Source organism: Hypanus sabinus, chromosome 1 (genome assembly GCF_030144855.1).
Source record: "Hypanus sabinus isolate sHypSab1 chromosome 1, sHypSab1.hap1, whole genome shotgun sequence".
Lineage (NCBI taxonomy): Eukaryota > Metazoa > Chordata > Chondrichthyes > Myliobatiformes > Dasyatidae > Hypanus > Hypanus sabinus.
The window spans coordinates 208,003,993-208,022,247 of record NC_082706.1 but is presented as its reverse complement, the minus strand read 5'-3'; the positions used below and the strand labels follow the sequence as shown (position 1 = coordinate 208,022,247).

The following is an 18,255-nucleotide window of genomic DNA, read 5'->3' as shown; positions in this document are numbered from 1 at the left end:
TGGGAAAGCCTAGGTAGTAAGGTAAGGACATGTTCGGCACAGCTTTGTGGGCTGAAGGGCCTGTATTGTGCTGTTGGTTTTCTATGTTTCTAGCAACCACATCCTGTAAATTTCCAGAGCTACAGAAATGCCAAGAGAAGCTCTAGAGAGACATTATCCCTGGGAAAGAAGGATCTTCTATCTAGAAGACACATAAATGTACAACACCTGGGAACAATTTGAAAGACTCTCCCAGGTCAGAGGACTCGGGTGAGCTCATGTCATTGGCCTAAGCCCAATGGGGCTTAAGAATACACCTCAATTAGGAATGCAAAATAAACATCCAGAATCATTCATTCTCATTACTATCTAACAAATTGGGCTCACTTGCGATGCCTCCTTTTGTGGACTAGGAATGCTGTGATCAGTCTTGCCCATCAGTCTAAACACCAATTCATCAGAGCTCCTCACATGGCATCTGTGGATTAGTCTGTAAGCCATAGGAGCAGAATTTGCCCCACCATGCCATTATGGCTGTTCCAATTTTCCTCTCAGTCCAAAACTCCTGCCTTCTCTCCTTTCAAGGATTCTACAACTCATGTTCTTGGTATTATTAATTTATACATGTTTCTATTATCTCAATATGCTTTCTTTTGCACATAGGTTGTCTGTCAGTCATTATGCATAGTTCTCCATAAATTCTATTGTATTTCATTTTCTGGTAAATGCCTGCAAGAAATGGTCATACTGTGCAAAACTCTTGGGCTCTCTCGGTATCTCCCTATCTATATGTATATATATATATATGTGTGTGTGTGTGTGTGTGTGTGTGTCTAAGACTTTTGCACAGTACTATACTTGTCAACTTGGAGCAGAGAGTCACTTTGTAAATTGGGCAGGAGCAAAATAAGTTGGGAATAGTGAGGGTGGAGCACCATGGGAAGGGTATGGGACAGGTGGCAGATAAGTTCCAGGGGCAGTGAATGTTGGTGTGGATACAGACATATTCAGCCCTGAGACACCAGGCAAAGTCATTGGCTTATTGATTATTACAGAATGTCTCTCTGGTGCTTCCCGTTCCATCCCCTTCCCCTTTTCTTAACCATGATTAACTTCTCACTGCCCCCTTCCCACTCTCAGTCTACAATAGAGTCCCATTTCAGAATCAAGTTTATCATCACTCACATTTGTCATTGATTTTTTGCAGCAACAGTACAGTGCAATACATAAAAATTTACTGTATAATGTACAGCACAGTTTACATCCTAGTGATATTGAGTATGAGTCTAAGGCTTTTGCACCAAACTGTATATTTTGATAATAAATTTACTTTGATATTGTATTTATCTGCATTCTGTTTCTGAACTTTTTGATTACTGCACAAACTCTGATTACTGTTGCCTCTTTTGTCTGTGAAGATAATGCAGTTCCAATTGTTACGTTTTCTGATAATTCTTTATCAAACTGGAAAGAAAATATTTCTAGGAAACTTGCCATATTAATCACTTTAACGTCCCCCCCCCCCCCCACACACACACATCAATTATTTATCCTCTTGTTTAGATATAATCAGACAAAGTTAGGAATCAAAAGTTTGAGCGCAGTTGCAGATTAGCAGGAGTGATGTCGTAGGCATCACTGAATCATGGCTGAAAGATTATAGCTGGGAGCTCAATGTCCAGGACACATATTGCATTGAAAGGACAGGCAGAGGAGTTGCTCTGTTGGTTAAAAAAAATGAAATCAAATTATTAGAAAAAGGTGACATAGGGTCAGAGGTTGTTGAATCATTTTGGATAGAGCTAAAGAGCAACAAAGGTAAAAAGACTTTGATGGGAGTTGTATACAGATCCCCAAACAGTAGTGAAGATGTGGCTTACAAATTATAACAGGAAATAGAAAATGCATGCCAAAAGGACAATGTTATAATAGTCTTGGGGGATTTCAATATGCAGGTAGATTGGGAAAATCAGGTTGGTGTTGGATTCCGGGGGGGGGGGGGGGGGGTGGGGGGTGGTATTTCTTGAGTTTCTGCAAGATGGCTTTTTAGACCAGCTCATGGTTGAGCCCACTCGGGGATTGGGTGTTGTGCAATGAACCAGAATTGATTAGAGAGCTTAAAGTAAAAGAACTCTTAAGGGCAAGTGATCATAAATGATCAAATTCACCCTGAAATTTCCAAAGGAGAAGCTAAAGTCAGATGTATCAGTATTACAGTGAAGTGAAGCAAATTACAGAGACTTTAAGAAAGGAGCTGGCCAGAATTGATTGGAAAAGAATACTGGCAGGGATGACGGCTGAGCAGCTATGGCTGGAATTTCTCCTTTTCTCCTTGGAGCGACGGAGGATGAGAGGTGACCTGATGGAGGTGTATAAGATGATGAGAGGCATTGATTGTGTGGATAGTCAGAGGCTTTTTCCCAGGGCTGAAATGGTTGCCACAAAAGGGTACAGTTTTAAGGTGCTGGGGAGTAGGTTTTTTACGCAGAGAGTGGTGAGTGCGTGGAATGGGCTGCTGGCAATGGTGGTGGAGGTGGATATGATAGGGTCTTTTAAGAGACTTTTGGATAGGTACAAGGAGCTTAGAAAAACAGAGGGCTGTGGGTAACCCTAGTAATTTCTAAGGCAGGGACATGTTCAGCACAATTTTGTGGGCCGAAGGGCCTGTATTGTGCTGTCGGTTTTCTATGTGTCTATAATAGAGCAAAGATTAGAAGGCAACTAAAAAAAGCCATCAAGATAAAGATGGAATCCGAAAGTAAGCTAGCCAATAATATTAAGGAGGATACCAAAAGTTTATTCAGATACATAAAGTGTAAAAGAGAGTCGAGCGGATATTGGACCACTGGAAAACTATGCTGGAGAGGTAGTAATGGGGGACAAGGAAATAGTGGACGAATTGAATGAGTATTTTGCATCAGTCTTGACTAAGGAAGACACTAGCAGGATGGTGGAAGTTCCAGGTGTTGGGGGGATGAAGTGTGTGAAGTTACCATAACTAGAGAGAAGTTTCTTGGGAAACTGAAAGGCCGGAAGGTAGATAGGTCTCCTGAACCAGATGGTGTAAACCCCAGAGTTCTGAAAGAGGTGGCTGAAGAGATCATGGAGGCATTAATAATGATCTTTCAAGAATCACTAGATAATCAGTTCATTGGTTTTACTGATGTTGAGAGAGGTTGTTGTGCACCATTCAGCCAGAAATTTAATCTCCCTCATGGTCAGAGAAATCAGCATATAAAATATAGGAGCATAAATAGGCCATTTGGTCCATTAAGTCTGCTTCACTTATCACTTTTTTTTCCCATTGCACTCCCATGATAACCGTACAAATCAATGAAACTACTAATAGATTTCTGGCCATCTGCACTGTAACAAGGAGGTCTAACATAAGCTTAAGAAAGAGCAGTTCTCCATGCATCTGGGCATGCTGCAAAGGTAAGGGGCTGAGGAAGGAGGAATCTGATAGGAGAGTGGACCATGGAAGAGGGGCACCAGAAGGAAGTTACCAGCATTTCTGATTTTAGTTGAAACTTCAGGCAACTTCTTCTCAAAACACCTTTGAAACAAACTTTGAAATTTCATCCACTATTGAAAGTATAAAGACGTTTTTTTTTTTTTGAAAGGAAATGTGTACGTGCGTTCATTGCTTGGGTTGTGACATTTAGAAAGATCTAGAAAGCAAAACTATACCTCTTGCCAAGGAAGGAAATTACAGTTGAAGCACATATTGGAGTTATACCAAAGGAGAGAATTGTAACACCTGCAAAATAATCACATTTGCTTAACTATTGTAACTTAAAAGTTTTAGTAAGGACTCAATTCACTGAGGTGTTTAAAAATATGTACAGATATGCAGTGTTTGCTGGCATTAGAAACACAGCCATAGACGCAATGTAATAAAAGACAGACAAGAAGATTTAACGGAACGTGGTCTGTCTAGAAAGCCACAAATTCAAAGATTTAAGGCTGCTTTGCATTGATACCTTGAAAACTGTACAAAGTAATTTTTGGAAGCACCCAGCATCGATGGATCAAAGCAACTAAAGCAGCAGGTTGGCTCTTAAAGTATTTAACAAAGCACAATGTAATAAACTGAATTACCATCAGAAAAAGTACAGATCACACCAAACTTCCCGAATTTGGTTGTAAGATCTTTTGATATATTTTGCCAATAATTTCCAGACAGTTTACGTCCTGTGGGTCACTGAGAGCAAACATTAAAAAGTACTCCAGCAACTCTAGATCCAGGAGTAGGGATAACATCCAGTCAAAATCAATTAATGCATAGCTGACAGGTCTGAAGTAACAGAGCAAAGCAGATCAAATTACGGGTGGAATTAAAATCCTTGACTGTATTAAAAGCAAAGCTCAGTTTTGAAACAAGTTCACTTCCAAACATAAAACAGGGAAGTAGATGGTATTATTTCAATCCAAGGCTCATTAAAGATGTGACAGATTCTGTCCTGGCCTATGGAATAATATGAAACTTGTCATTTGTTCTGTCATATCAAGACAGGACATGAACTCTTATAGAGTAAAATCCAGCATAAACTAAATATTAAATCTTTGTCTAATGAGCCACCAAATATTGATATGTTTACCATCAGTCTCTCTTCAACATCATGGCGGTCCACTAAAATGCAGAAGTCCACTAATGTGAGTCCTGCACAATGACTAGGAAAGCACAAGCTTGCTTTCATTAAAAAAAAACTCTGCTTCGGCTACAGGCTTCATCGTTTCTTCCAAGCACGATTACAGCCTGAAATCATTTTCAGAACAGCTTCTTCCCCCACCCCCGTCATCATCAGATTTCTGAATAGACAATGAGCCAAATCATGATCATTACCTTTTTTTTCCGCTCTATTTATTTAATTATTTTAAATTTTATTTCATACACATTACCTTCCTCTGGTGTCCCTTCTTCCCTTTCTCTTGTGGTCCACTCTCCTCTCCTATGATTCTTTCTTCTTCAGCTCTTTACCACTTCCACCTATCACCTCTCAGCTTCTCACTTTATACCCCCCACTTGGTTTCACCTATCACCTTCTAGCTTGTACTCTTTCCCCTACCTTCTTCCCCCTTTCCTTTCCGGAGCTGATGAACGGTCTCAGCCGAAAACAGACCGTTTATTCCTTTCCATAGATGCTGCCTGACCGGCTGAGTTCCTGCAGCACTTATTGCATGTTACTTCATACTGCTCTATCCGTATTTTCTGCTTTCTTTGATCAATTTTCTGTTCTCCTAGTTAGAATCAACTTGAATTTTATTTCTTGCTTTTGCCTAAAGCACTCTCCAATTCTGAATTGATTCAGATTTTTGGAACACAGGATCAGTCAACTTTCCAGTAACCTACAGTACTGTGCAAAAGACTAAAACACACACACACACATACATATGTAGGCAGGGTATGGTGTGAGTGCAGACAACAGGCAAGGTTATTTGATTCCAAACAATTGGTTTATTGATCATTACAGAATGTCTCTCTGGTGCTTCCTGCTCCTTTCCTCTTTTCCAAACAATGATACCCCTCTCCCTGCCTCCTTCCCACTCTCAGTCTGCAATAAAGACCGATATCAGAATCAAAGTTATCATCACTCACATATGTCATGAAATTTGTTTTTTTTTTGTGGTAGCATCATCGGATGCTGCCTGACCTGCTGAGTTCATTCAGCTTGTTTGTACGTGTTTATTTGACCACAGCATTTGCAGTGTACTTTGTGTTTATATATGTGCCTAAGACTTTTGTACAGTACTGCAAGTAAATGCATTGCAGTATTCCTGATCTAATTATCCACTTCATTTAACCTCCCCAGTTGTAAAATCTAAATGATTTTTTTTTCAACTGGGTGAACAGCGCCTGATTGTTTCAGACTGTGAATTAGATTTCAACTGTTGAACAAATTTATGAATAATTAATAAGATACACAATCATCAGTTCAGCAGTTATTAAACTTGATGGATTAGCAACACAGTAAACCAAATTGTCAACTAAACCATACATGGATACAGCCAAATAAGACAGTGTTCCCCTGGGGCCAAGGAGCAAAAACATACATGTGCATTCAAAATTGAAAAAAAGGGAAAATACCAGAGTCAGCTAAGAAAACACACTTTTAGCCCAAGACCCTGAGTGATAAGCCCTGCAAATTAATGGTTCCCAGCAATCCAGCCAGCAAAATTCCACCAATCCAACACTGGAGGGCAGCAGCAACAGGAGAGGAAACACCCAGCCAAGCCCGGACACACAACAAAGCAAGCCTGCGGCTTGAGGCCTAGTCCTTATCACAACTGAGGTGATACAGCTGCCTCGACCCCTGCCTCCACAACAAACAAGGGGAAGTGGGCTTGCAGCAATCAATGTCCAACAGGGTCTTGTTTTACTTAATCAACACCCAACATGAATCCAAGATGTGAAAAGCCCAGGAATAGAAAATGGAGAATGAAATTTAACCAACTGCATCAATTAAAGCATAAATTTGATGAAATCTAAACCATGGGTTCCCATTCCTAACCTGGGATCCATGGACCCCTTAATGACATTTGTCCATGACATTACCTAGTGGTTAGGCACAGGAGTACATTCGGCTAGAGACTCATTCCACTGAGATGTAACACTAAGCGTCATAGGAAGTCATTCCTGCCTGTGGCCGTCAAACTTTACAACTCCTCCCTCGGAGTGTCAGACACCCTGAGGCAATAGGCTGGTCCTGGACTTAGTTCCACTTGGCATGATTAACTTATTATTATTTATGGTTTTATATTGCTATATTTCTTCACTATTCTTGGTTGGTGCGGCTGTAACAAAACCCAATTTCCCTTGGGATCAATAAAGTATGTCTGTCTGTACATTTCTCTGACATTAAATTTGACCTTTGATATGGAGACTATTATAGAATAATTGACCTATCAAACACATATTGATCAATAATCAGCTGAGGAAATCAATGGGCTGAGCAGTAGAGCAGCATCTGTGGGAGGAAAAAAACTGATGTTTCATATTGAAAACCTGTCAGTTGCTGTGTTATATTTGACATTATGAACACAAACAGCATCAAGTTCCATCAAATATCAGTGATCATATAAATTTATAAACAATATTACATTGTATTTTATACAGTAAGTGCATTGTACTTGAATTATAAACTCAAATAGTCATAATGTACTTCCAAACTAAATGTCACAAATTCACATCTTCTAATTCCCGTTCCAATAAGCACATGAAACAGATTCTCTTTACTTATCACCGTTACCTCCATGAGTTCTATCATCATAAAGACAGCTAAATGCTCAAATTAAAATCATTTCCTTAACGCTTAAGAGTGCAAACCTGTGGTTTATTAATGGTTCTAACTCTGCCATAGATGGTCCCCAGACCAGCTGTGAAAGGAGGAAGTTTGGGCAAAGGGGCTAGCAACCCCACCCTGTAACAACCCAGAGCTACAGAAACACCAACAGAAGCTCCAAAGACCTCATTTCTGGGAGAGAAAGGATCTTTGATGATGGGCTACACATGGGGACAACTTGAAAGACTGATCCAGGACAGAGGACTCTGGTGAGCTGTTGGTCAACAGCTTATACCCCAGTGGGGGTGATGGAATGGGAAGAAAAAGGAAGAGAAGGAGGAGGAGGAGGAGAAGGAGAAGAAGAAGAATAGTTTTGGATTTTCATTATATAAGGCAACACTCAAAGTTATATTGTTAAGCAGAAAGGAGCAGAAGCTTTTAATTCCTGATTCATTGAGTCTACTTAGTAGATACCTGTGGTGCTGAGATGATAAATAAAAAGCAACAATTCCATTTAATATTTCAGATACACTGGTCAACAAATCCAGATCTAAAATAACAGAGAGCTGCACAAAACTGTGTAATGTGAATGTTTACCTTTATTACAATATAGTAATACCTGCAGTGAAGGAAATAAAAAATGTTTACTTTTGAGTCCAATGACAAATAGTTAACATTCTAACAGCCCTAGGTTATAATACTCAGCACAAACTTAAATCACTAATATTGCAACTCAGTGCACTCTAATCCCTGTTCAGATTTAGAGCACATACAGTATGCCACATTCACATTGATCTAACAATAATTATAAGTTATGTATGGGAACAAGTCCAGTTGATGAAGTGCTGTTTCTTCAGTTTTAATGTTCAACTTCAGACTTGGAAGTCCATTATTCCTATTTTAAGGAAGGTAAAAAATGTTATTTGAAAACCCCCAAGTGGTTGTAAGGGGACTAATAAAAAATCAAGATTTGTGGGAGAACTGTTTTTTTCCCTCCCATGTATGATGAGGAAGTTACTTATTGAACAAGATTGGAAAGTATGAAGTTTGAATTAAAGTCTTGTACAATATTGTTCATGAACAAGTATTAGAAATAACACTTCCTTATAATGAAGTAAACAAAAAGCTAACGAAACAATGAGGAGGAAAGGACTTTTAGGCAATGAGGAAAAGAAAAGTTACTTGCACTCACAACAGACACAATCATGAAAGAGCAAACATTTTATTGTACAAACTTATATGGACCCCAGGGCATTGTTATAAAACCTGATTATATTTACTACAAATGATTCTCATCTTTTAAAAGACCATGTTCCACAAGTCCTTGGATGCAACTAAAAAGAATCAGCACCATCATCGTTAACAATATATCACAAATGCCAATTAGAGATTGACAGCCACTTAGGAACAATTTTTAAAATAAGTAAAAAGGAGAGGAGGTTGACTTCATTACCGGGAGTAGACCACTGCTGACTGGGCTTCATGACTTTTTCATGGAATTGGAAAAATGTAATAAAACAAGAATCTGTAAAATTCTACATCACATTTTCTTCTCTCCTTATTTTAGCATTATCCACCACTGTTTCCTGTCCACTGCTCCAACCTACCTGCATATTGAGGACGATCCATGGCATTTCACCAATTGCCTCGTGCAAGTTTCCACAGTACACTTGCTCAAGAATTTCTGGGTTGAGGTTTTCCTGCATTGCATGGTTATTACCAATGAAATTCATTGTATCATGTTTACAATGAACATCATCTCACCAACAAACTTGTGCAGGACTAAAAGGCAGATACAAAGTGCCATGCACAGCGGAGTTCTACAAGCCAGTAAAACCATTGGGAAGATATACTTTCAAAGAACAGTGTAAGGCTATGTGGAAATGCAAGAATGGAGGTGGAGTGGAAAAGTTGTTGATTTTGAGCACTTTGTGAAAGCAAGGATGGTAAGTTTGGAGAAACCAGCAAACTGCAGTTTAGGTCAACTAAACCTGTGTGTTGAGGTACATATTCATTTTGTACATGTACATTGCGTATTACCATTAGTTTATAGGAAAGGTGGGCACAGAGGTTATCACCGTGGCCTTGCATTTGGTCCTTTTTTCCTTGCTCCGTTGTCGGGCTGCTTGGCTAATTCTCCATTTCGTTCAGTCTGAAATTGAAGGAGAATTAAGAGACCGTCCACTAGCTGGGCTGTTTGAGAAAGTAAACAGGTCTTTTTCTTTATCTTTCCCATCATGTTTGTGTTTATGCTTATGTTTGTGTTTATGCTTCTTCTTCTTTTTCTTGTGCTCATGATGGTGATGGTGGTGGTGTTCCCCATGCCTCGATGAACTTGACTCTTTGCCAAGTGAAGGAACTGGGGTAGTTGGCATGGAAACCATGCCAGTTTCCACAGCTGGTGTTTCTTTCCCTATGGAAATAACAGACACACAGTCATATTTTATGCTTATCATTTCTTACACACTTTCATCATATACATCAATCCAGACTCACTGAATAATGATAAACTTATTACACGTAATATGCAAATATGTACACATACTGTCCGAGCATGCAAAATTTGCTCCAGGAGACTGAGCAGGTGCGATCCAACAGCCAGTAAGATGGGTCTGCTATGCTTTGTGGAGAGCGAAGGGCATGACAAGTTACAGAAGTACATCCACTGCAGTCAAGGAAGACCCCAGTCGTGACAACTACTCGTACAACTGGACACAGACTCCTGAGGTCGAGAGCGTGGAACTGTCTTGGTCGTAGGACACTTTGCACCATCCACCAAAAGCAGAATTTCTCAGTGGCTAACCATTTTAATTTCTTTCCCTGCATCTAGCTTGTCCAATCCCTTTAGAATTTTATACGTTTCAATAAGATCCCCCCTCAATCTTCTAAATTGCAGTGAGTATAAGCTTAGTTGATCCAGTCTTTCTTCATATGAAAGTCCTGCCATCCCAGGAATCAATCTGCAGAACCTTCTCTATACTCCCTCTATGGCAAGAATGTCTTTCCTCAGATTAGGGGACCAAAACTGCACACAATATTCTAGGTGCGGTCTCACCAAGGCATTGTACAACTGCAGTAGAAACTCCCTGCTCCTGTACTCAAATCCTTTTGCTAGGATCCTGTTGCTCTTGTAGGATCTCCTGAGTCAAAGGGAGCAGTATCACTCTCTCCTAATACTTTCAATCTCTGACTGTGATTACCTGTCCCTGAGCTGGTGCTGGTTTCAATATGGTACCAGGGATGTTAAGATGGCTAGAAAACATAAGGTGTGTTCACCTTCATTAATCAGTAGATTGAGATCAGGAGTTGTAAGGTAACCTTGCAGCTCAATAAAACCCTAGTTGGACCACATTTGGAATATTGTATTCAGTTCTGGTGTCATTATAGAAAGGATGTGGAAGTTCTAGAGAGAGTGAAGAGGAGATTTACCAGGATGCTACTGGATTGGAGAGCATGCTTTGTGTACAAAGACTTAGCAAGCTAGAGCTATTCTTTTTAAAGTGGAAGATGTGAGATGACTTGGAGGTGTACAACCTAGATTGAGTGGACAGCCAGAGACTTTTTCGAAGGGTGGAAATAGCTAATATGAGAGGGCATAATTTTAAATTGATTGGAGGGAATTATGGGAGGTGGGGGGAATGTCTGAGGGGTAAGTGTTTTTTTACAGAGAGTGGTGAATGTGTGGGACGTGCTGCTGGGGGGTGGTGTTTGAGGCAGATTCATTAGGGGACTTTAAGAAATTCTTGAATAGACATACATGTTACAATAATGGAAACACGAGGAAATCTGCAGATGCTGGAAATTCAAGCAACACACACCAATTTTGAATTTCCAGCTTCCCCCAGCATCTTGTGTGTGTTGTTAGAATAATGGAAGTTATTTAAGAGGGAAAGTTCAAATTGATTTTAGAGTAGGTTAAAGAGTCAGCACAACATTGTGGGCTAAAGGGCCCATGCTGCGCTGTAACATTTTCTGCTCTGTGTTCCAAGTCATTATTCAAATGAATGAGAGACATTGACAATGGCTGGGAGAAAAATGAACAGTTGTAGTTTTACAGTTTAAGTTAATCATAATTATTTAATTGATTTCAGTGCTTGTGTAAACTTAGTTTAAATGCAAAGGATATGTGCCAAATGTTATCAATTATAACAGTAAGATGTAATGCTGAGGATTTTACTTGGAATATTGGGCCCCATTTCTAAGAAAGGATGTGCTGTCATTGGAGACGGTCCAGAGGAGGTTCACAAGAATGAACTATTCATTTACTTAGAGATGCAATGTGGTATAGCCCTACTGTGAACTGCACTGCCCAGCAACCCTAGATAATTCATGGCACGATTTACATTGATCAATGAACCTACTAATGTATAGGTCTTTGGACTGTAGGAAAAACCGGGGCACCTAGGGTAAACCCATGCATTCCACGGGGAGGATGTACAAACTCCTTACTGAAGACGCTGGGACTGAACTCCGAAGCACAAGCTGTAATAACATCGGGCTAACTGCTATGCTACTATGGTGCCCCACAGTGATCCCAGGAATGGAAGTGTTAATGTATGAGGGGCATTTGATGGCTCTGAGCCTGTACTCAATGGAGTTCAGAAGAATGAGGGGGGGGGATCTCATTGAAACCTATTGAATGTTGAAAGGCCCAGAAAGAGTGGATGTGGACAGGATGTTTCCAATAGTGGGAGAGTCTAAGACCAGACGGTACAACCTCAGAATAGAAGGACGTCCCTGTAAAAGAGAGATGACCAGGAATTTATTTAGCCAGAGGGTGGCGAATCTGTGCAATCCATTGCCACAGAAGGCTGTGTAGCCTAAGTCACTGGGTATATTTGAAGCAGAGGTCGATAGGTTCTTGATTAGTAAGGGTGTCACAGTTACGAGGAGAAGACCAAAGAATGGGGCTGAGCAGGATAATAATTGGCCAAGATTGAAATGCGAAGCAGACCTAATAGGCCAAGTAGCCTAATTCTGCTCCTGTGTCTTATGGTCTAAATGTTCATGAATGCTATCAAGGTCCTGATCACATGAATAGCCTTTAACAGTTTGTGAGTCTAGATGAGTAGGACGTTGGGGTCGTGGGACCTCACTACCTGTTAAAAGGGATTTCTGTCGGCTCAGCTGGCTGGCTGCGCTAAGACAGACCCCATGCTTCACTGGGAAACAGCTGCCTGCTTACAGTCAAGTCCCCAGAGGAAAATTGTGGCAGAACAAAGAACGTTGATGGCCTAGTCACAGGTGGGTAACAATTTTTCAAGTAACAAAAAATCTGCCCAATGTTTTCTCCATTTCAGAAATGAAGTCTGAAACAGTCCAAAAAAATGACAAATACTATTACTTATATTGAAAGCAACTTCAGTGGTCCATTGAACTCTCAGTTGGTCTGTTGTATATGCTGCAGACTGCGGATAATTGGCAAAGTATTTCACTATTCATACTACAAGCCAGATCTTGTTCCAATGGTAGCTGATGTTTTTCCAATTATCCATTGGCCTCAATGTACTTGACTGAGTTAGAGCACTTCATTCAGCAAAAACAATAGTTCTTGTAATTCATCCCATATACATTTCAGCTATCAACTTTTTTGTGAATTTTTTTGTTTTTTTTTACAATAAGTAATGACTCTAAACTTTGTATATTAACTGATGTGACCACCACACAAGTTCGTGCCTGAACAATGAGTCTACTAATCATCTATACAGACTCTTCCACACATCAGCTTACTATAACTGAGGACAATCTTTTTTTTCTGTTAATAAGACCATAAGATATAGGAGCAGAATTAGGCCATTTGGCCCCTTGAGTCTGCGCTGCCATTTCATCACGGCTGATCCAATTTTCCTCTTGGCCCTAATTTCCTACCCTCTCCCCATATCCCTTCATGCCCTGACCAATTAAGAATCTATCAATGTCTGCTTTAAATGTACATAAAGACTTAGCCTCCACAGCTGCCTGCAGCAAAGAATTCCAGATTCACCACTCTCTGGCTAAAGAAATTGCTCAACTCTGTTCTAAGAGGATGCCCCTTTATTCTGAGGCTGTGTCATCTGGTCTTAGACTCTCCCACCATAGAAAACATCCTTTCCACATCCACTTGATAGGTTTAAATAAGGTCACCCCTCATTCTGCTGAATTTTAGTAAATACAGGTCCAGAGCCATCAGACACTCTTCATATGGCTAGACATTCAATCCTGGAATCATTCTCATGAACCTCCTTAGAACCCTCTCCAGTTTCACAACCTTTCTAAAAAAAAAGGGGTTTAAAACTGCTCACAATACTCTAAGCCTAACCAGTGCTTTAAAAAGTCTCAACATTATGTCCTTACTTTTATATTCCAGTCCTCTCAAAATGAATGCTAACATTGCATTTGCCTTCCTCACCACAGACTTAATCTGAAAATTAACCTTTAGGGAATCCTACACGAGCAATCCTAAGTCCCTTTGTGCCTCAGTTTCCTGTATTTTCTCTCCATTTAGAAGATAATCAACCCATTCATTTCGGTTATGATTAATGTATCAGTTTCTCCTACCTGGTGTAGATGGTCGTTCAAGTATGTTCAGTTGATGATATATAAAGGCCTGACTATCGTGGACAGAGTCCATGTCAATCTCTTCATCTTCTTGAGAATTAGAAAACTAAAGAGAAAACAGAAAGAAGATGTTTCCCCTTCAAACTACAGATATAAATAGCTATGATTGGGAATTAAAATGTTAACTGTCACTGCAATGATCAGTTCAGTTCCTAGAAACAAAGCAATAATATCTGTGAATCTGCTGGGGAAGCCAGATCCAGTGTCTGTGAATCCACAAGTACACTAAAGGCTGGAGGCCGAAGACAACAGCCTGTCCTGGAGTCGGAGGACAGAGTATTTGAGGAACGGCACCTTATTTCACTGTTCTTGCCTTGTTGCTAGGTATGTTCTGTTTTGCTGTGTTCTGTCTTGTTCCACCAAGCTGCATGGACTTGGTACATTGGCACGAGAATGTGTGGCAAAATTTGTAGGTTATCTCAGCACACTCTTGGGTGTGTTGGCTGTTAACACTGTATGTTTCGATGTACATGTGATAAATAAATCTGAATCTGAGTTAACTTTTTAGGAATTTTGAATGTGATGTAAAATACTTCATAAAAATCCAAATTTACCACATTAGGTATGCAGGTATCCTTCTACCTTGTTGCTTACAGCCTCAAGAAGCCCTTAACAGTCCTGTGAACATGCTTCTAGTATAATATTAATTGGATATTAATATACTCCCTTCATTTTCAGATCACTGATCACTTGTGTTAATAACAGATTATATTATTGATATGAGCTGAAGCAGCTTAAAAAAAGCTGAATATGAGAAGGTAACACTGAGTAAGAGCATCAAATTAATATTAAACAAGAGGCATGTACACAGGACTATTAAGGGGTTTTGAGGCTGTAAGCAACAAGGTAGAAGGATACCTGCATATCTACTGTGGTAAATTTGGATTTTTATAAAGTATTTCACATCACACTCGGGATTCTTAAAACCAGAGACATCATGTTAAAAACTGGTTCACAGGCAAACGAAAGAGAGCAAGAATAAACAGAACGCCAGTAAAATGTCAGATTTTATGTAATTTGTGAGCTTGTGCAAGGATCAGCCCAGACTTCAGCTATTTACAGTCTTTATTAAGTTGGACACTCATTCTGCTGAGTACTTTCAGTTCCCAGCTCTGACGTACAGCTTCAATTCTTCACCTCATTCCAATTCTGCCCTCTATCTGCTATGGTATTCCAATGTGGCCAGTGTTAGCTTCAGAAAAAAACAAGACAACTCATCTTTCAGCTAGAATCCCACTAACCTCAGACTTCTGCTTTGAGTTTAACTTGAGAAGAGGAAATTTACCAGGATGTTGCCATAACTAGAGGGCATATCTTATGAGAAGATGTTGAGTGAGCTAGGGGTTTTCTCAGGAGTGAAGGAGGATGAAGAGGTGACTTGACAGAGGAGTGGAAGATGATGAGAGGTACAGATAGAGCGGACAGCCAAAGACTTTTTCCCCAGAGTGGAAATGGCTAATACAAGGGGATGTCATTTTAAAGTGATTGGAGAAAAGCATAGGGGGAATGCCAGAATGCTCTTTACACAGAGAGTGGTAGGTGATTGGAATACCCTGCCAGGGATGGCAGTAGAGAGACACATTACGGGCATTCAAGAAACTCTTGGATAGGCACATACATAATAGGAAAAATGGAGGGCTGTGTAGGAGGGAAGGGTTTGATTGATCTTGAGTTGGTTAAAAGGTCAGTACAATACCTTGGGCCAAAGGGCCTTCACTGTGCTGTAATATTCTACATTCAGACTGCAACCATTGCTTTCATTTCCTCTCAAAGTCCACTTTTCTACTCAGGCTATTTAATAGAGATTGGCTCTAGCAAAGCTACTGGAAGAGGAATCGGGTTGGGTTTTAGTATAGGATAAGTAATGCTTGGATCCTTGTACCTCTTTCTTCCTTAGACTCAGAGTTTATCCTATACTCCCTCACTTTTTGCTGCAGATTCTCACATCTTCTCTGAACACATTATTTTTCTATAGTTGCATCATCATTACTCCTGCCTTCCATTATTACCACTCAATGCTTGACAACCGGGTCAGGTCACAGATCTCTCAGTGGGTGAGCATCTGGGGGACAGTGACCACTGCTCCCTGGTCTTTAGCATTATCATGGAAAAGGATAGAATCAGAGAGGACAGGAAAAATTTTAATTGTGGAAGGGCAAATTATGAGGCTATAAGGCTAGAATTTGCGGGTATGAATTGGGATGATGTCTTACAGGGAAATGTACTATGGACATGTGGTCGATGTTTAGGGACCTCATGCATGATGTTAGGGATAAATTTGTCCCGGTGAGGAAGATAAAGAATGATAGGGTGAAGGAACCATGGGTGACAAGTGAGGTGGAGAATCTAGTCAGATGGAAGAAGGCAGCATACATGAGGTTTAGGAAGCAAGGATCAGATGGGTCTATTGAGGAATATAGGGTAGCAAAAAAAAATCTTAAGAAGGGGCTGAGGAGAGCAAGAAGGGGGCATGAGCAGGCCTTGGCGAGTAGGGTAAAGGAAAACCCCAAGGCATTCTTCAATTATGTGAAGAACAAAAGGTTGACAGGAGTGAAGATAGGACCGATTAGAGATAAAGGTGGGAGATGTGCCTGGAGGCTGTGGAAGTGAGCGAGGTCCTCAATGAATACTTCTCTTCAGTATTCACCAATGAGAGGGAACTTGATGATGGTGAGGACAACATGAGTGAGGTTGATGTTCTGGAGCATGTTGATATTAAGGGAGAAGAGGCATTGGAGTTTTTAAAATACATTAGGACGGATAAGTCCCCGGGGCCCGATGGAATATTCCCCAGGCTGCTCCATGAGGTGAGGGAACAGATTGCTGAGCCTCTAGCTAGGATCTTTATGTCCTCGTTGTCCATGAGAATGGTACCAGAGGATTGGAGGAAGGCAAATGTTGTCCCCTTGTTCAAAAAAGGTAGTAGGGATAGTCCGGGTAATGATAGACCAGTGAGTCTTACGTCTGTGGTGGGAAAGCTGTTGGAAAAGATTCTTAGAGATAGGATCTATGGGCATTTAGAGAACCATGGTCTGAACAGGGACAGTCAGCATGGCTTTGTGAAGGGCAGTTCGTGTCTAACAAGCCTGATAGAGTTCCTTGAGGAGGTGACCAGGCATATAGATGAGGGTAGTGCAGTGGACGTGATCTACATGGATTTTAGTAAGGCACTTGACAAGGTACCACAAGGTAGGCTTATTCAGAAAGTCAGAAGGCATGGGATCCAGGGAAGCTTGGCCAGGTAGATTCAGAATTGGCTTGCCTGCAGAAGGCAGAGGGTCGTGGTGGAGGGAGTACATTCAGATTGGAGGGTTGTGACTAGTGGTGTCCCACGAGGATTGGTTCTGAGACCTCTACTTTTCGTGATTTTTATTAACGACCTGGATGTGGGGGTAGAAGGGTGGGTTGGCAAGTTTGCACATGACACAAAGGTTGGTGGTGTTGTGGATAGTGTTGAGGATTGTCGAAGATTGCAGGGAGACATTGATAGGATGCAGAAGTGGACTGAGAAGTGGCAGATGGAGTTCAACCCGGAGAAGTGTGAAGTGGTACACTTTGGAAGAACAAACTCCAAGGCAGAGTACATAGTAAATGGCTGGATACTTGGGAGTGTGGAGAAGCAGAGGGATCTGGGGGTACATGTCCACAGATCCCTGAAAGTTGCCTCACAGGTAGATAGGGTAGTTATGAAAGCTTATGGAGTGTTAGCTTTCATAAGTCGAGGGATAGAGTTTAAGAGTCGCGGGGTAATGATGCAGCTCTATAAAACTCTGGTTAGGCCACACTTGGAGTACTGTGTCCAGTTCTGGTCGCCTCATTATAGGAAGGATGTGGAAGCATTGGAAAGGGTACAGAGGAGATTTACCAGGATGCTGCCTGGTTTAGAGAGTATGCATTATGATCAGAGATTAAGGGAGCTAAGGCTTTACTCTCTGGAGAGAAGAAGGATGAGAGGAGACATGATAGAGGTGTACAAGATATTAAGAGGAATAGATAGAGTGGACAGCCAGCGCCCCTTCCCCAGGACACCACTGCTCAATACAAGAGGACATGGCTTTAAGGTAAGGGGAGGAAAGTTCAAGGGGGATATTAGAAGAAGGTTTTTTTTACTCAGAGAGTGGTTGGTGCGTGAAATGCACCGCCTGAGTCAGTGGTGGAGGCAGATACACTAGTGAAGTTTAAGAGACTACTAGACAGGTATATGGAGGAATTTAAGGTGGGGGGGTTATATGGGAGGCAGAGTTTAAGGGTCAGCAAAACATTGTGGGTCGAATGGCCTGTACTATGCTGTATTGTTCTTTGTTCTCTTTAATATCTTTTCTTGTATTGTACTTATTAATATCTGTTCTCTTTTAATAACCAGCTTCTAATGAAAAAATCTCTTTTCTCTTTCCCA

At 40.7% G+C, this 18,255-nt stretch overlaps 1 protein-coding gene across 2 annotated transcripts in view; it reads right to left on the bottom strand.

Annotated features, from left to right (window-relative positions):
• Positions 1-8,468: 8,468 nt before the first annotated feature.
• Positions 8,469-18,255, bottom strand: part of taf2 (TAF2 RNA polymerase II, TATA box binding protein (TBP)-associated factor) — a 108,152-nt gene continuing 98,365 nt past the window's right edge. For both annotated transcript variants that reach the window (XM_059984745.1, XM_059984739.1), the window contains exons 25-26: positions 13,800-13,905; positions 8,469-9,675 (exon numbers count right to left, since the gene is read on the bottom strand). In XM_059984745.1, coding sequence (XP_059840728.1) covers positions 9,410-9,675; positions 13,800-13,905 — 372 coding nt within the window. In that variant the 3' untranslated portion in view covers positions 8,469-9,409. The remainder of the gene's footprint in view (positions 9,676-13,799; positions 13,906-18,255) is intronic.